This window comes from Triturus cristatus, chromosome 10, assembly GCF_964204655.1.
Source record: "Triturus cristatus chromosome 10, aTriCri1.1, whole genome shotgun sequence".
NCBI classification, from domain to species: domain Eukaryota; kingdom Metazoa; phylum Chordata; class Amphibia; order Caudata; family Salamandridae; genus Triturus; species Triturus cristatus.
Window position 1 is genome coordinate 1,177,406,483 of NC_140593.1, and position 16,380 is coordinate 1,177,422,862.

General features: G+C 42.2%; 1 protein-coding gene across 1 annotated transcript; it reads right to left on the reverse strand.

Moving 5' to 3' along the window:
* Positions 1–6,827: 6,827 nt before the first annotated feature.
* On the reverse strand, positions 6,828–7,817 carry LOC146796933 (olfactory receptor 1f45-like). Its single transcript, XM_085631456.1, has one exon. The coding sequence runs from the start codon at positions 7,815–7,817 to the stop codon at positions 6,828–6,830; it is 990 nt and encodes a 329-aa protein (XP_085487582.1).
* Between the last annotated feature and the right edge of the window lie 8,563 nt (positions 7,818–16,380).

Here is a 16,380-nt window from a genome sequence, read left to right on the forward strand (position 1 = left end):
TTGCTAGGGACATGATGACCCACACTACTCTCTTGAATATACTCAGAGATAGGATGAAGCACATAACACAGTCCTCAGTGGGTTGTGATCAAATTTGGAAAAACAGGGTTAGCGCATTAAAATATCCACCCAAATCTATAAACCTGCATTGCATGAATAAAGGGTTCCTAAATGTTTAGTTCTTCCCACTACCCTCTTTAATCTTTGCATTGGCGTCCGCACTTTCCACTCTGACATAGCTTAGGAACTCACTGCAGATGAGATCCAGCTCTATTTAAAAATGTTTTCCCCTAGCAATGTTGAATTGATGGCCCATTCAGGCCTGAAGGATGCTTCACCAACTAAGAATTAATTCACTCAAAGCAGAGTTCCTCTATAAGTAATAAAAAGCAATTAAATAAAGTAAACAAATAAATGAATAAATAAATAAATGAATACATAAATAAACTAAATCAATGATAAAACTGAGTATATGGCCTCTTAGCTGCACTAAGCCAATAGAAATGTGGCTCAACTCACTAGAACTTGGACTCTCCTGTAAAACACAAGGGGCTTGGTAACAGTCATTACTTGGACAGTCGAAATAATGAGTCTAAAGAGAACACCACTGATGAGTGGTATTCTACCTGGACATTTTATTTGTTCTACACTAGATCAAGATTTCAAGCTAGAAATCCAGGACTTCATGCTGTCAATATTTGACTATGAGAACTCCCGACTCAAAAGAATATTCAAACTTCATCTAGGAGAAGCTATAGTACAGCTTAATCACCTCACACCAATCTAGGCCTCCCTGGAGTGGCTGTCCATCAAAATGAAGAGCATTTTAAAAATAGAAGGCATTACAGGTAAAGCTGTATTTTTGAGACCCCCAGACCTATCTTAACAAGAAGCCGGCCATTTAGGGATTCAACTGGGGGCATATTAGCAAGAAGTTGCGATATTTATCGCAAAACGCGCTTAGCGCGTTTATTGTTATCGCTGCATATTTTAGCGGAGAAAACATGCTATTAGCTACGTTTATCTCCACTGTGATAAAATATCCAGTGATAGCAGCGAAATGCCTGAATATCGCTGGAAATCCAGCGATATTCAAGCATTAACCCCATGGTGGACTTAGCCTAAAAATCCACCTCCCATTGAGGAATACAGGTAAGTCAGGTTTCCAGCAGGTGTTAATTACTCGCAATAATTGCGCTTGGCGTGACTTTTTTTAGCGCTTCGCCTGCGTTGGTAATAGGGGAAAGTAGTGTTAGCGACTGTTTTCAGTCGCTTCTAGTTGGGAACGCCCACCTTGCATGTCATTAGCGATAATCATCGCTGGCATGCAAGGCGATAGGAAAACCGGCCGCTATCGCCCGACAGCTGTCGCTAATGCCTGTAGGCGACAGCTTGCTGATAGGGTGATAAAAAAATCGCCGCTTTGTCGGCAAAAAGTGCCGCTAAAGCGGCGAAACAGCCCTTGCTAATATGCCCCAACTGCTCTTTTAGAGTGGCGGCAAACTTCTTGAAATACCAAGGTTTAAGAAGATAAAAACGCGAAATTAATTAATCTCAGAAGGTTTATCTAAGTTGTGAAACTCCTTCCAAACAAACTCTGGGACAAATCCTTTGGACGTGGCCTTAAAAAAGCTGACATACCCGACATTTCAGTATTTGCAGTAGTTTATGTAACAGGTACTATATTTTAACATTTTCTGATCCTAATGCTCAGTGTATAAGCTGTATGTACACTGTTAGCATCTCATGTAGCTGTATTTTATTATATAATATTTTATATACTACTTTATTATTATATATGATTTTATTTACTTTTTACATTCTACTGTTTGCACGATATTTTTTTAATATGCGTTCTTTCAAGCCTTTTGCGGCTTGCTTAATTAAGCCAATATGGAAAGGAGTATAAATGTATGCTTGGAAGAAAAGGAATTGTCATTTTTCATATTTTATACTGGGGGGAAGCGGCCCCCATCTTGGAGTGGTGGTGGTGACGTTTTTGGGGCGCCATTTTGAGCGGTCTAGTGGTGTTGTACACACGCGGTCACTCTACTTAAGGCGGTTCCTCAAGGGGGTCAGCCTGGATAAGGTACCCTAGCTCTTCAGAGCGTCTAAGGACTCGCGCGCTTAAGTGCTGTGTTGAAGGTGCGTGGCGTTTGTTTTTAAATCACCCGTCTTGTATCTATGTTAATTAGTTAGTTTGTTCTCCCCTGTTTTTAAAATTGGGCATTTTCCCTCTTACCTGCATCATAATTGTCGACTCACCGCTGCTTTAGCGGGTCCGGTTCTGGGGGTTACGATACTGGGGGGAAGCGGCCGCCATCTTGGAGTGGTGGTGGTGACGTTTTGGGGCGCCATTTTGAGCGGTCTAGTGGTGTTGTACACACGCGGTCACTCTACTTAAACCAGTCCTCAAGCGCGCAGCGGTAACGCGCAGCGGGCGCGCCATTATCGCGCCTGAGTCGTGCCAGAGTCCTGCCCGTCTGCGCCCGTCAGCGCTAAGAAGGCGCGAGGCGTGGGGATACGCTGCTCGTGGGAGTTCCTTACCTACTGAGGTGATGTCCTCGGTGAGGGGATATTCCAGGGATGAGCTGTTGGACATCGGACAGGCGGTCCCACGCTGTGCGTACGAGCCTGTTAGCCCCCTCTGTGGTCAGTATAAGTGTGCCTGTGGCAATTGGTCGCTTAATGCCCCCTCTTCAATCTCTGCTTTGACTGAGTTTCCTCCGTTTAAGCCCTCTTGTAGTAGACCATCTGCCTCTCGAGATATTACTATTTGGAATCTCAACATCAGGTCCCTTTTGAAGCACCACTCAGAACTATATGATCTTTTAAGGGAGGAGACACCTGACGTGTTCTTCATGACGGAAACTTGGCTTCAGGAAGTAGACACGGCAGTCGTGAATCTTGCACTCCCTCCAGATTATTCCATTTTTACTCACAATCGGGCATCTAGGGGTGGTGGCATTGCTATGGTTGTAAAGTCTTGTTACCCTTGTGATTGGAGGGTAGTGAATCTGGTAGGATGCGAAAGTGCGTTCTTCAGAATTTCTATTAGCCATCATTTTACTTTATCTGGCCTCCTTATTTATCGTCCTCCCGGGTGCGACACTGCTTTTAGAAAGGCTCTCCCGGAATGTGTCAGATCGCTGGCATTGGGCTGCGCTAACTTCAGCATTCTTGCAGACCTTAATCTCCATTTTGATTGCCGTCATATCTCTGCCATTAGTAGTACTTTGGCGGATTTGGAGGCCCTTCAGCTCAATCAGTTGGTTACCTCCCCCACTCATGTGGGGGGCCACATACTTGATCCTTTGTTTACAAATTTTACAGGGGCCAAGGTGGCTATGCCTAGCCCTGTTGCCTGGTCTGACCACTTCTTAGTTAAAATTTCTCTTTTGATCAATGAACATCCATTTAAGCCCCTGGATAGAGTAGTGTACAAACGTCATTGGAAGAAACTCAAACTGGAGGATTTTTACCATCTGTTGGAAGTTAACCCTCTAGGCCCTTATTTCAATGTTGATTCTGGGTATGACCATTTCTGTGATTGGGTTTCTCGGGCCTTGGATGTATTGATCCCTGCGGCCTGGACGAAATGTCGTCCCAGAGAACCCAGCCCTTGGTACGACAGTTCCCTGGTGCCGTTAAAAAAAGCCTGCAAACAGGCAGAAAGGGCCTGGCGAAAATCCTATGAGGCTGGGAAAAAATCTCTGTATTTTACTAAAGTCAAAAAATACAATAGAGCTGTGTGTAGAGCCCGTGCTGCCTATTATTCACAGGAATTCAGAACAAGTCTCAATCCGTCCAAGCTAATTTTTAAGGTCCTAAAGGATCTGATGGTCAAAAGAGCTTCTGCGGCGAAAATTTGTTCAGTGGCCCATTGTGAAGACCTGGCCTCTTTTTTCCTTGAAAAGGTTCAAGTTATCTACCGTGCCTTCTCCATCAGTGAGCCGGTAGCTGAGCCCACTAGCCCTACACCAGCTATAGTTGAGGCCTTGGCATCATTTCCTAGTTTATCGATGGAGAGATTTTTTAAACTGGCCCATAAGATAAAATCTGGCTCGCCAGCGGATCCCATGAGGCCAGCTCAGTTTAGAGACTCTGCTGCTATCTGTCTTCCTCAATTGTGCCATCTTATAAATCTCTCTCTCGCCTCAGGTGTTGTTCCAATTAAATGGAAACAGGCTGTTGTGACACCCATTTTGAAAAAGCCCACAATGGACCCCCTAAAACTCGAGAGCTATCGCCCGATCTCTCTTCTCCCCTGGGCCGCGAAAGTTGTTGAGACTCATGTGAACGAGGTGTTGACCGAACATCTTGTAAGGGCAAGCATTCTGGATTCCTCCCAGAATGGCTTCCGTGCTGGTCACAGCACCGAGACTGCCTTGCTCTCTATGACGGAACATCTCCGTTCTGTGCTTGACTCTGGTCAGACTGCGGCACTGATATTACTTGATCTCAGTGCCGCGTTTGATACGGTCTCGCATAGGATCTTACTCCAACGTCTCAGGGAGGCGGGTGTTATGGGCATTGCTCTCGACTGGTTCCGCTCTTTCCTTACTGATCGGACCTTTAAGGTCGCTACTCCGCCTTTTGAGTCCAAGTTCTATTCGCTGGAGATGGGTGTGCCTCAGGGTTCGTCGTTGAGTCCCACATTATTTAACCTTTATGTGAGACCGCTAGCGGCTGTCGTCAAGCATTGGGGCATGACTATTGTCTACTATGCGGACGACACGCAGCTGGCGGTTGTCCTGAGTGGGGACTCCGACCTCGACGCCCCCAGATTCCGGGATGGTCTCTTGGCGGTGGCTAGCTGGATGAATGCCAACTGTCTTCGACTAAATGCAAAAAAAACTGAGGTCATGATTGTGGGTAAGCGGACGGATCTTTGGGGTGACATGTGGTGGCCTCCTGAACTGGGTGTAACTCCTATTCCAGTCTCAGAGGTAAAGAACCCGGGGGTGTGGTTAGATTCTGCCCTGAGTTTCAGTGTCCACACAAAAAAAGTGGCGGCTACCTGTTTCGGCATTTTACGAGGGCTGCGACCCATCTTGAGGTTCTTTGATGCTTCTACCAGGCAGCTGGTCATACAGGCATCCATACTATCACGGCTTGATTACGCCAGTTCGCTCCTGTTGGGGGCCAACCAGGCTGAAATTGCCCGGATGCAACGTGTCCAGAATGCCGCAGCAAGAGCCCTGGTAGGTTTACCGAGGTTCTGTTCTGCAGAAAGTACCATCCGTGCTTTGCACTGGCTGCCTATGGCACAGAGGATCCATTTTAAGACCCTGTGTCTTTCTTTCAAGATCCTCAAGTGGGCCTCTCCCCAGATTCTTGCTAATCATTTGGTCCCCTACGTGCCCTCGCTTTCTCTTAGATCCTTAGGTCAAAACCTGGTGGTGGTCCCACGGTTTAGGCTATGCAGGGCCGGAGGCCGGTCTTTCCGGGTTTTGGCTGCAAATTTATGGAACTCTCTTCCGCCCCACATGCGTGAGATGGATGAGCTTCTGAAGTTTAAGAGGGCTATCAAAACGCATTTGTTTCCTTTTTCACATTAGTACTTTGATCTGCGCGCTTCTGCCCTTGTACAGCTTTGTTGTGTTGGGACCTTTCTTTAAGCGCCGGGACGCCCCTTGGCTGGGGCAGCTGTGCGCTATAAAAGTGTTTTTAACATAACATAACATAACATTCCTAGGCTGCGATTTGAGAGAAAGACAGCTAAAAATGCTAATGGGTGGAAATAAGTTCCCAGAGAAATGAAACTGGATATCGCCTTGTCAACAGTACAGGAGTATTCCTATTAAGATTAGTGAAATGCGGATCGTACATTACATACAATTCTATATCCCATTTAAAATGAATTTTTGGAAAGTGTTTTATATGCGTATGCCATTTTTGTTTTCTGGCAACGTTTACAGTTTTTGCACTTAGCATAGCTTACAAATCTCACTTGCCTTAGCACTGTCAAGTTTATTATTTTTGCATTTTATGTAGAAGAAGCTAGACGGGTCAACATGCCCTGCACAGTGAGATCCATGGTAGTGGCATATTTGTGTCATAAGTCCATGCTGGGAATGTGTACATAATGTTGGTGTGTCTGTTTGCATTTGGTTACAGGTTGAGAAAGCCCTGTGAGTTTGTGCACTACAACAGATTGAGCAGGGTCGGCCGGCATGGCTCGCGGGTGGTGTCACGGGGGGATTGGGGGGGGGGGGCGAATAAAAAATTAAATATAAGTACCTTTCTGCCGGGTCCCGCATCTGTTCTCCTGCTCTCCTGTCTCCGCTTCAGGAACAGGAAGCAGGCAGCCAGACTCCCTTCCCTAAACCAATCACAACACTGCAATGCACCGTTGGATTGGTCTGAGTGCCGTGCATGGAGAAGGGCAAAGTGTGCATGACTGGTTTGGGCGGCCTGTGAGGGCCGACCAAACAGTAATTGCACACTTAGGAGTGGGCAAACCACTCCTCCCCTGCCCTGATTCCAGAGAACACCAGCCCCGTCCACCCACCCGCCCGCAAAGCAGCAGGAAGGATAAAATTATATTAACTCAAAGTTATTATCATTTTATGTTTCTACTATTTACGCCACACACAGCTTAAAGACAGTGGGGCTACGCTCCGCTACCATATCTGAAGAGCCTCCACTGAAATTGCCATGTTTTGTAGTAGTCACAAATGGCTTTCACAAAGGTTTCCTAGAAGTATACATTGAAACTTGTGAGTGTTGCTGTTTTACAATCCTAATATATCCATTCAGGAGGAGGTTGGAGACCTGTGTCTGCCTATTAGTTATAGAACCACAGTAGGATTCAAGGCAGCCGTTTAAGAGTCAGGGGTTCCTGTTGCATCATCCGTCATTACATCCTTATTTCTGAATGTGATGCTTCTCAAAATACAGTAAGTTTTCCGAAGAGCCCCTTTAAGCTCATTGTTCCTCAAGCTGTAGATGAATGGATTTACCATGGGGGTCACCACGCTGTATATAACACTGATCGTCCTGTCATATTCAAAGGAGTAACTCGATGATGGTTTGGTGTATGTGAAAAGAATTGCACCATAGAACAATGAAACACAGATAAGGTGCGGTGTGCAGGTGGAGAATGCTTTGCCCCTACCCTGCGCTGGCTGAATCTTCAGTACAGCGGAAATTATTTTGATATATGATATCAAAACTAAAATCATGGGTGCCATGACAATGAGAGGGACTGCAGTAAAAATTATTATTTGATTAGCAAAAGTGCTGGAGCACGAAAGCTTTAGCATAGGTGGCATATCACAGAAGAAATTATGAATTTCTTTGGAGTGGCAAAACGATAGCCTGGCAGTCATGGCTGTTTGCAACATCGAATTTAAGGACAGTGCCACCCAGGAACCAATCACCAACTGGACACAAAGTCGCCAGGTCATAATGCTTCTGTAGCGCAAGGGGTCACAAATTGCCACGTAGCGGTCAAAGGCCATCAGCGCAAGGACAAAGCTGTCCATGTTTCCAACACAGTAGAAGAAATACATCTGGATGAAACACTCATAGAACGAAATCGTATTTTGGCCAGAAAAGAAGTTGAACAGCAGTTTGGAGATGGTGGTTGTTGACAAACAGATGTCCACCATGGACAGATTGCAGAGGAAGAAATACATTGGAGTGTGCAGCCGGGGGCTTCGGATGATCACTGAGATGATGGCAACATTTCCAATCAGGGTAGTAAAATAAATGAAGAAGAAGAGCATAGAGATGAAACAATTGAGCTGAGGGTTTGTTGATAGTCCCAGAAGAATTAAGTCAGCCATGATGCTTTGGTTTTCCTTCACCATTCAGCCAGTCTCCCTGTAGGATTAAAGCAAAGGTGACATCATTAGTATTTAATTATTAAAATAAGAATCATAATATTAACTAACCCAAATACTAAGCTATCAGTTTTCGAATTGCAGCAGGTGAGGGTATATATTTTGAGTTATATCCTATTGTCACTTAGCAAATGGAATATGATTTTGATGTTCATTAAAACTGCTCACTATTTAGATCAGGTATGGGTGGTGAAGAACGCCGAGGTAGACAGGAACAGGTAAGTCTAACAATAAATGCAATGTAAACGTATGCCATAAACTATGCCCACATAACAATGCCAATATCAATAGACCCTACATGGGGGTGACTCACAACATTGCATTTCCAGCAATCTTCTTACCCTTTTCATTTTCTTTTGTCATTCAAGATTACAGTATTTTAGCTAGTGGCACTTTGGCAGGCCACCACACCACACTATCACTAACAACACTCTCTACACTGGTCCTGAAGAAGCGCATAGGATCTCTTCTTGAGACAACGAACAGCGCAAAATATGTCAACCTGACCTTTCATCATGCCCAATATGGACATGACACCCGTCTAGCTACCAGAGGCCATTAACACTCCTCAAGCAGCACAACCTGTTGTTTTTTTACTGATGACAGAGGGGTATTGCCTATTAAATTCACCAGCTCCCCCTCCAGCCATTTTTTAATTCACACTAGGACATTACCTACACTCTAACTCGCACACACCTTTACGGCTTTATTAACAGATCTCCAATAAAGTGACCCTTTAAGGGACCTGTAGGGCATTGCAGGACCTGCCCAACAAGGAGCACCGCTCGATGATGAAGCATGACACCCTTCATGGTGTGTGAGAGCACCAAGAAAAGGAAGCAGTGTCCCCAGACACTCTTCTAAGAGAACGACTCTTCTCCACACTCTTTACATAGGAACTGTGACTCCTCAAGTATCAACCGGTAGCCCTTGGTGTGTTATATTGGGTCACCTATTTATTTCACTTAAACCATTGAGCATACACAACTGGAACACTTCAGTCCTTGGTGTGTTATATTGGTTCACCGCCTTGATCTTATGTTTTCTAGGTAAAGTGGATTTCTTAGGGACTGCCCAATTCCTAACACTGGCAGTGTCTCAAAAAGTGAAAAGAGAGATTTTTTTTGCTTACATCGTTGGGTGTCAGGCAGTCAGTACGCACAACTCCTGGTTGTGATATAGTATGTAATTCGGACATTAGGGAGAATTAATGTGTAGCTTGTGTCTGGCCAAAGACGGCTAATAATTGTCAAGCTATTCCATTTTCTCCAGAGAAATCATTCCTATTTGTGTCTGTAGAGCCAACATTGACAGACTATCAGGCTCCCTTAACACCCCATATTACACGAAGCATCCTCTCTCCTCGTGCTGTAGGTGCTAGAAGGGGGATAAGGTTTATTTGACAAAATATTCATTTTTTCTTTCAAACTTTTCTCTTTCAATCTCTTTTACATTTTTCTATTTATGCATCAATTGATGTTGTTGAGCTGTTCAAATTTTGCAATTTGATTTATGTTCAAATGTTATGTCATGTTAGGCAGCCAATGCTTTATGAAATAAAACCATTTTTCCCAAATCAGAAGTCTGCTAATTTACTGCTACAAATCAACTCATCCTGAACTAACAATTGTACTTTGTTACAGGTTGTTACTATTTCATTGCATTTGTCTTTGTCTATTGTTAAACATTCTTTTTCTTGATGCATCATTTTTTATGGAGCTTGTAACCAGTAGATTGTTTTTGGTACCACCATGTGTACACAGTCCCCTACAATCAGAGTAGAATTCTAATTATTTAGAAAATCTCAAGACAATCTAAAAACTTGCAAAATCATTAAAGAAGTTCCCCAATCCATCATAGAGACTATACTAAGCCACATGCAAGTGAGGTTCCCACCCATACTGGGAGACTAGAGAGACACTGCAGTGAGTGGCACACCCATACCAGTACACACACATTCCCCTCGCCTGAGAGGGAGAACATTAGATACCAACATCACAGCAAACACCAGAACTTACATTAAAGGCTGAACTTGTGGGCCAAGAGAGAGATATGGAAATGGCCCTGCTAAGACTTTGGGCAAACTGCAGGGTGACCTCAACACTCAAAACATATGACCCAAAGCTAGCAACATGGGGAAGAAAACTCCTCTGAATCCATCAGCAAGGGCGAAAGCATAGGGCGGGCCCACCAATTATGAGGAAGACAGGGAGCGCGAGCCAGGGACCACCCAGGTACTCAAAGATGCACTCACCCCACTGACAGGGCACCCCTGAGGTAGACCCTGTGGTCATGATGTAATGACTGAGACACCATACAACTTGCTGCTGGATAAAGGGGAGGCATGTTCATGCTTGCAGAAAGGAGCAGCCCTTATATCAAAGACCACTGCCAAAGTGCAGAGTCTCGGGTTCCGTGGCCAAGGTCCCCCTCACCGATTCACGCAAGCTGGAAATAGGTGGGAATGGATCAGGGAACAGTTGTTGTACTATCCATCCTTCCCGACTAACATATTAGGACGGGACCTGTTGTCCAAGCTAAGGATAGAACTATAGCCTGTTTCTCCCCTGGAGCCTCCCCTCTAGGGCACAAACCAGCAAGATCCTCCCACGACTGCATGGACGAGCTGCATGGAGTGCGAATAACTCCACAAACGGAGCGTAGTTCTCTGCCCATGCTTAACCCTAACCCAGCAAGGTAACAGGTTGTATGAGCAAGCTCAGAACATGAGAACCTTGACTCCCAAAGGAAATCGTGGAAACAGACCTAAAGTCCTTTCATTTGGTAACTCATGCATGCCCAAAGAGAGACACAAGGAACATTAATATGGCATTTCAAATATTTATTGAAGCTATTAGATTCTTGTATAAAATATCTGTACTGTATTTATTAAAAAAAGAAACAAAACAGAGTAATCAGCATTACACGAATGGTAATGAAAATGAACAATTTAACCATTGTGCTGTTACGTAGACTATATGCTTGCGTAAAGGTGTAGTTATGCTCCTACCTAGCATCCCTATCCTTGTATGCCTAGGGTGGGGAACCTGCCAGTATTCCTTAGGGTAATCTAAGTCCCCTGTTACTTATGTTTCATCTGGGACCCTGTCTTGGTATAGAGCTGGGCACCATCCTTCTCAGGAGTTAAACAGGAATCAGCTGAGCTGGAATTTCAGCATGTGGCAACCTCAACAGTGTCTGTGAGGTGCTCCTCTGTCTTACAAGGGAGTGATGGCATTTATATAATAAACTTCACCCATGTTACCATGCTGACGTCCTGGTCAGGCTGCTATTGTTATCTATACTTGAGGAGCTGTGGCCAAGCTAACAACAACAAACATCAACTTTTTGTGCAGTGAACTTAGTCCTCATACAGAATATTCAAGGTTCTGATATATACGAAAAAGTGTAAATGTACGCAAAGTCATTTCAGAGAATATTATCCCATACAGGCATGCAGGCAAATGTGTCTCAAATGTCAATGTTCAAGAAAACATGTAAAATTTAAATGGGAGCATGTTAAACAGTGGAGTTCTTGGCTGGGCCTAATGTGGCAATATAACATAGCTATAAGAATAGAAAACATCTCTCTTTCCAACAGTAGTATAAGCGGTAAAGTTAGACTACCATTTGGGAACATGGAATATCCCTTGTATAATTTATATGAGGAGTTGTTGGAGATACCAGAACAAAAAAAGGCTAATAAATTCTCAAATAGCAGGGGAAGGAAACTCAAAATTATTTTCCAAATGCCGAGCTTGTCATGAGAAAAACAATGGGCTCTCCAGTGTTCACAAAGCACATGTTACTTTCAGTAATAGTCAGTCTACCTCCTTAAAGGATTTTATGACAATTTAGGACCAGTAATATTCTTTGGCGATAGGCACGAAAGTGGGAGGTTTTGGAAACAATGAACATAGACCAGGTAAATCACCTTTAAGAATGAGGGCAAAAACTAGAGTTATGACAAACAAGAGAGAAAAGTCTAAATGGTAAAAAGACCCACAAGTTACAGTAGTCAGCAAAAACATGGAAAGGATGTTTACACTAAACACAGTGTTCTATCAGTAAAATGAATGTTGCAAAGCATGAAAGAACCCCAAAGATAGGAGATAACTCAGACACTAGCATGAGAATAACAGAAACACCAAGGGGGAAAAAGTCTAAGCTGAGTGCATAACAAAAATGTACAAACTAAATGAGGATCACAAAAAACTCTTAAATAAAATGCCAGTACATGTGTTTATTGGGTAAGAAACAGACACTTCAACTTAACTACTGCAGTTCCTCAACTAAGTATATCTGAAGTAGAAAACATCATAGGAGCTACCAAATTATGTAGAGCAGTAATACTTGATTTGGTTCTAGCAAACATAAAGAGTCTCATTCCAGAATTCTGGGTTACTTTATTGGAACTTTTTTCTAGAGCCATTTTTAAGAGGATTCCAAAATCTTGCAGTGGTAGTATATGAACCCCATTATTTAGAAAAGGTGACAGACTTGAACCTGAAAACCTCAGAATGAGTGCCTTTAAGGATATGTCCACCAACATATTCCTTAAACACCTAGTAAGCAGTTTTGAGGTGTAAGTGTATCTGGCAAACATGTCAATATTACAAAAATAAAACAATGAGGTTTCAGGAACAATCACTCAAAGGTGGATGGTAGTTTACTTCTGAAATTACTGTCCAAGAATTAGTCCTACATTACAAGAAGAAAGTCACACTTGGGCCTCACTTGTACGGTATTGTAGGAAGGATTTGTCCTTATTGTGAGGCAAACCCAACCCATTACTATTCAGTTAGAAGACAAACCTAATGGAATGGAATCACCATGCAGGGAAAATGTTTCTGGTAACAATATCCAAAGTCACATTTGGGTTTACCCCATAAATTTACCATATACTCTGAGCAGATGGTACATGTATGTGAAAACCTCGAGGTAAAGAGAATGGTGAGGGAAGAGGTGCAAGATGAGGAGGGGGAAGGAGAAGGTAATTTCTGTCAGATGGGAATATTGCACGCAGAGAAAAAGACTCATGCCAAAGGGTCATGCATTTTTTTCAGACTAGATTTAACAGCTGCAATAGTCACGTCTGGTGGTTTTCCCACACCTGGAAAAATGGGTGTGTGAAAATCTATGAATTCAGAATCAGGTGGCTGGAAAAACCCATGCAGGAATTTCCCTCCGCCTGAGTAGTTTTTGAGGACATATATGTCTCCAACATTGACCTAAGTGCAACTTTTAATTTGATGGCTTAGACACGTTTGTTGATTAAAAGATGATGTGAGGAATTTCCAGAACACTATTACAGGTTGTAATTGAACATTCTAAAGAGATATTTACTCCAGTAGTGCTTGAATTCTTCTTCTTGCTTGTTCCAAATCACAGATAGGAGTAACTTAATTTTAACAGCTACAGTCCTTCACAGTAAAAATAGCTTTTGAGGGCTAGTCACTGTAGATACATGCCAATTTTAAATTGTTAAATAGACCACTTTAAAAAAGTACAAATACTTAGGGGCACATGCATCAACCATTTTTGACTTCGCAAACGACCGGTTTGCGAATGCAAAAAATGCTTTTAAGATGCAGCAAAACCCAATTTGCAATTTGGTAACCTGTTACAGAATCGCAAAATGGTTTTGCAATTTGGTTTTTGGAAGGAGCATGTTTACAGCGTCCCTTCCAAATTCTGAATCCTAATGGTATGCATGAATGTTTTGTGAATGTGAATGCAGTCACAAAACATTTGCAAATTATCACCTACATCAAGTTGGTGGTAACCCATTCGCAAATGGGAAGGGACCACTTCCCATTTGTGAATGGTAATAAAAGCATTTTGAAGAGCAGACAGTTGTCCCACGGACCATTGCCTGGTCTTAAAAAATTAAAAGAAAACTTTTCACTTTACTTTTTGTAAAGCAGATCTCATTTTCCTTTAAGGAAAACGGGCTGCTTTACAAAAAAAAAGATTGCTTTGTTTAAAAGTAATCATGGACATGGTGGTCTGATGACCTCAGCAGGCCACCATCCTGTGATTTTTGCGATTCCTAGGGGGTCGCAAATGCAATCTACCTCATTAATGTTAATGAGGTATAGCGATTTGCAACACCCTAGGATTTACAATTTGAAACTCTTTTGTTTCATGCATTGTAAATTGTGATTACCTTATTGCGATTCTCAGGAATTCACAATTAGGTATTTGCAATTTACAATTTTGATGCATGTGCCCCTCAGGGGTTTACTTATTTAATATTTAAAATTTGAGTTCTTTCTTCTAAAAAAATATATATTTTGACAGATTTACCTGCAGGTTTAAATTCTTCAGAAGTCAGACTACAAAGGTAAGGCAGAAGCCATGCTTCCTTTGTCAACCTAGTGAATGGCACAACCTGTACTGCAGTCAACAGGAGACATTTAATTTTTCCATGCCATTGTGTATCTTATGCACCATGTACTAAGGCCTTACTGGAAAGTTAAATATGCCAATTAGTAGGTATGCGATTTTATTGCCAGTTAATAGTTATACAATGTTACTGTTTTGGGGGTCAGAGCACATACACTAAGGGCTGAACAGCAGTATCCTTGTACGCAGAGTTCAAGAACCAGCATTATCAGCAACAAATGGTGTGATTACACAAAATAGGTACTTTTTTCACAACAAATACAAATCAGAGACCTCAATATATAAGGATGACTTTTTCTAAATTGATCCACTATTTGTAAATGCCTTCATTAAATGTGTCAGGGTGCAGAATCTGTGACTTATAGGACATCTCATAAATAGAAACCCATGAGACATTACTGCATTTTAAATTCAAGTGTTCAATATGTGGTATCTTTCTATACATTTATTGCAAACCTTGGAAGATATTTGAGCACTCACAGGTTAAAGATGTATGTTGATTACCTCACTCACTCACTAACTTACACACTCACACACTTATTTGTTCACTCACTCATTCAATGGCAATCACACTAATTCACTCACTTGGTCTCCGAGTCAGCCAGTCACTGATTCTCTCTCGTAGTCAATCACTGAACCAGTCACACATTTACTCACACACCTACTTTCAGTGGTCTTTCAGAGACAACATACTTTTATGAAGTCTGTTAGACATCTACCACAACATTAACCCTTAAATCTTACCTCATTAAAATAGATAGTGGAATTTCCTGTTGACTTTAACAAGTGAGCTGTAAGTGATGGTCCAGTTTATATTTCATCTGGCTTAGTAAATCTTGTACAATTGCCTGCTATAGGCTGCATAGACAAAAACAAAGCTGCCATGTTACCGACCGTCTAAAAGAGAGATATCCTCTAGATTACTTCTTCATATCCTATCACTACATCATCAAGGTAAGTATATTTTTACTATTCTTAAATCCATGACCACCTTACATAAACTTAGATTGAGATATATCGTTGATTGCAATATTTTTTCTTTATTGCACGTCATATAGTTGGAGTATACCATTACAAAGCACACATTAAAGGCATTCAGCCATGGTAGGGAGTATGTAAAGATGCAGTGGTGCTCCAATAAGCTCTAGAAGTACTGCTGATACCTCACAGGGCAGCTTCCAGGTACCACCCATAAAATGTACAGATTAAGGACAGAGTAGTCATTATGCTATTGATTGTGTGGCACTGAATAAGCTACTGAGGCTTGGAAGGGAGATATTAAGGCTTGTATATAGAAAAATGCCTGCACAGACTCCACATTGTTGTCTGCAGCTTAATAATCATCCATGGTGATAGCAATTCATGTAGTTTGTTACAGAAACCTTTACAACCACCTGGTAACGCCTCCCTCCAATCAAGAATTGTCTGTCTTTATCTGTACAAAGAAAGGATCAGTGCAAACAGGACAAGCATTTTAATAGTATGGGACAATTGCATCAACATGAATACAATATCACTCTGGCTCACATACATAGACTGCTCATGCCCTTCTGAATACTCGGCGCTGCTCTGATACTGTGAATGATAAATTCAGACAGCACTGTCAGCACAGAGCTCTGGCTGCCAGATAAGCAGGTATTTAAGCATATTCTGAGTGCCTTGGGACCCTCCCTCCTCTTTGCAGGTGTCTCTAGTGTACAGGGAGCAACAAATTGCAAAATATGTAATACAGTTCAAATATTTCTGATTAATGAAATGAAATCTCAGAAATGGAGGAGAAACAAGCCACCCTAGGCTTTGATTCATTAGTTTTTTTTATTTAATGCTTGTACTATACCACATAGTCCCATAACCTGGCTTCAAGGGAGAATTCACTTCTCCTAACATCTTAAAATTATTGTAATAAACCATATATATCATAACAAAAAACAGTGCTAATGAAATGGGCTATACTAGGAGATAATTCATAAACACAGTAGGAAAAATGTAATTTTTTTCTGTATTGAAAATAAAATGAGCGGATTCCTTACAAGGAACCTTTGCCAATCGCTGATATATTTTGTGGCCAGTCCTTTGCCTTAATTAGCCTGCTGGCTATCCCAAAGAATTGATTTATAGATAT

What these genes read in the sequence shown, in the direction of transcription:
- LOC146796933 (XM_085631456.1), bottom strand. Translation starts at nt 7,817, where the DNA reads ATGGTGAAGGAAAACCAAAGCATCATGGCTGACTTAATTCTTCTGGGA.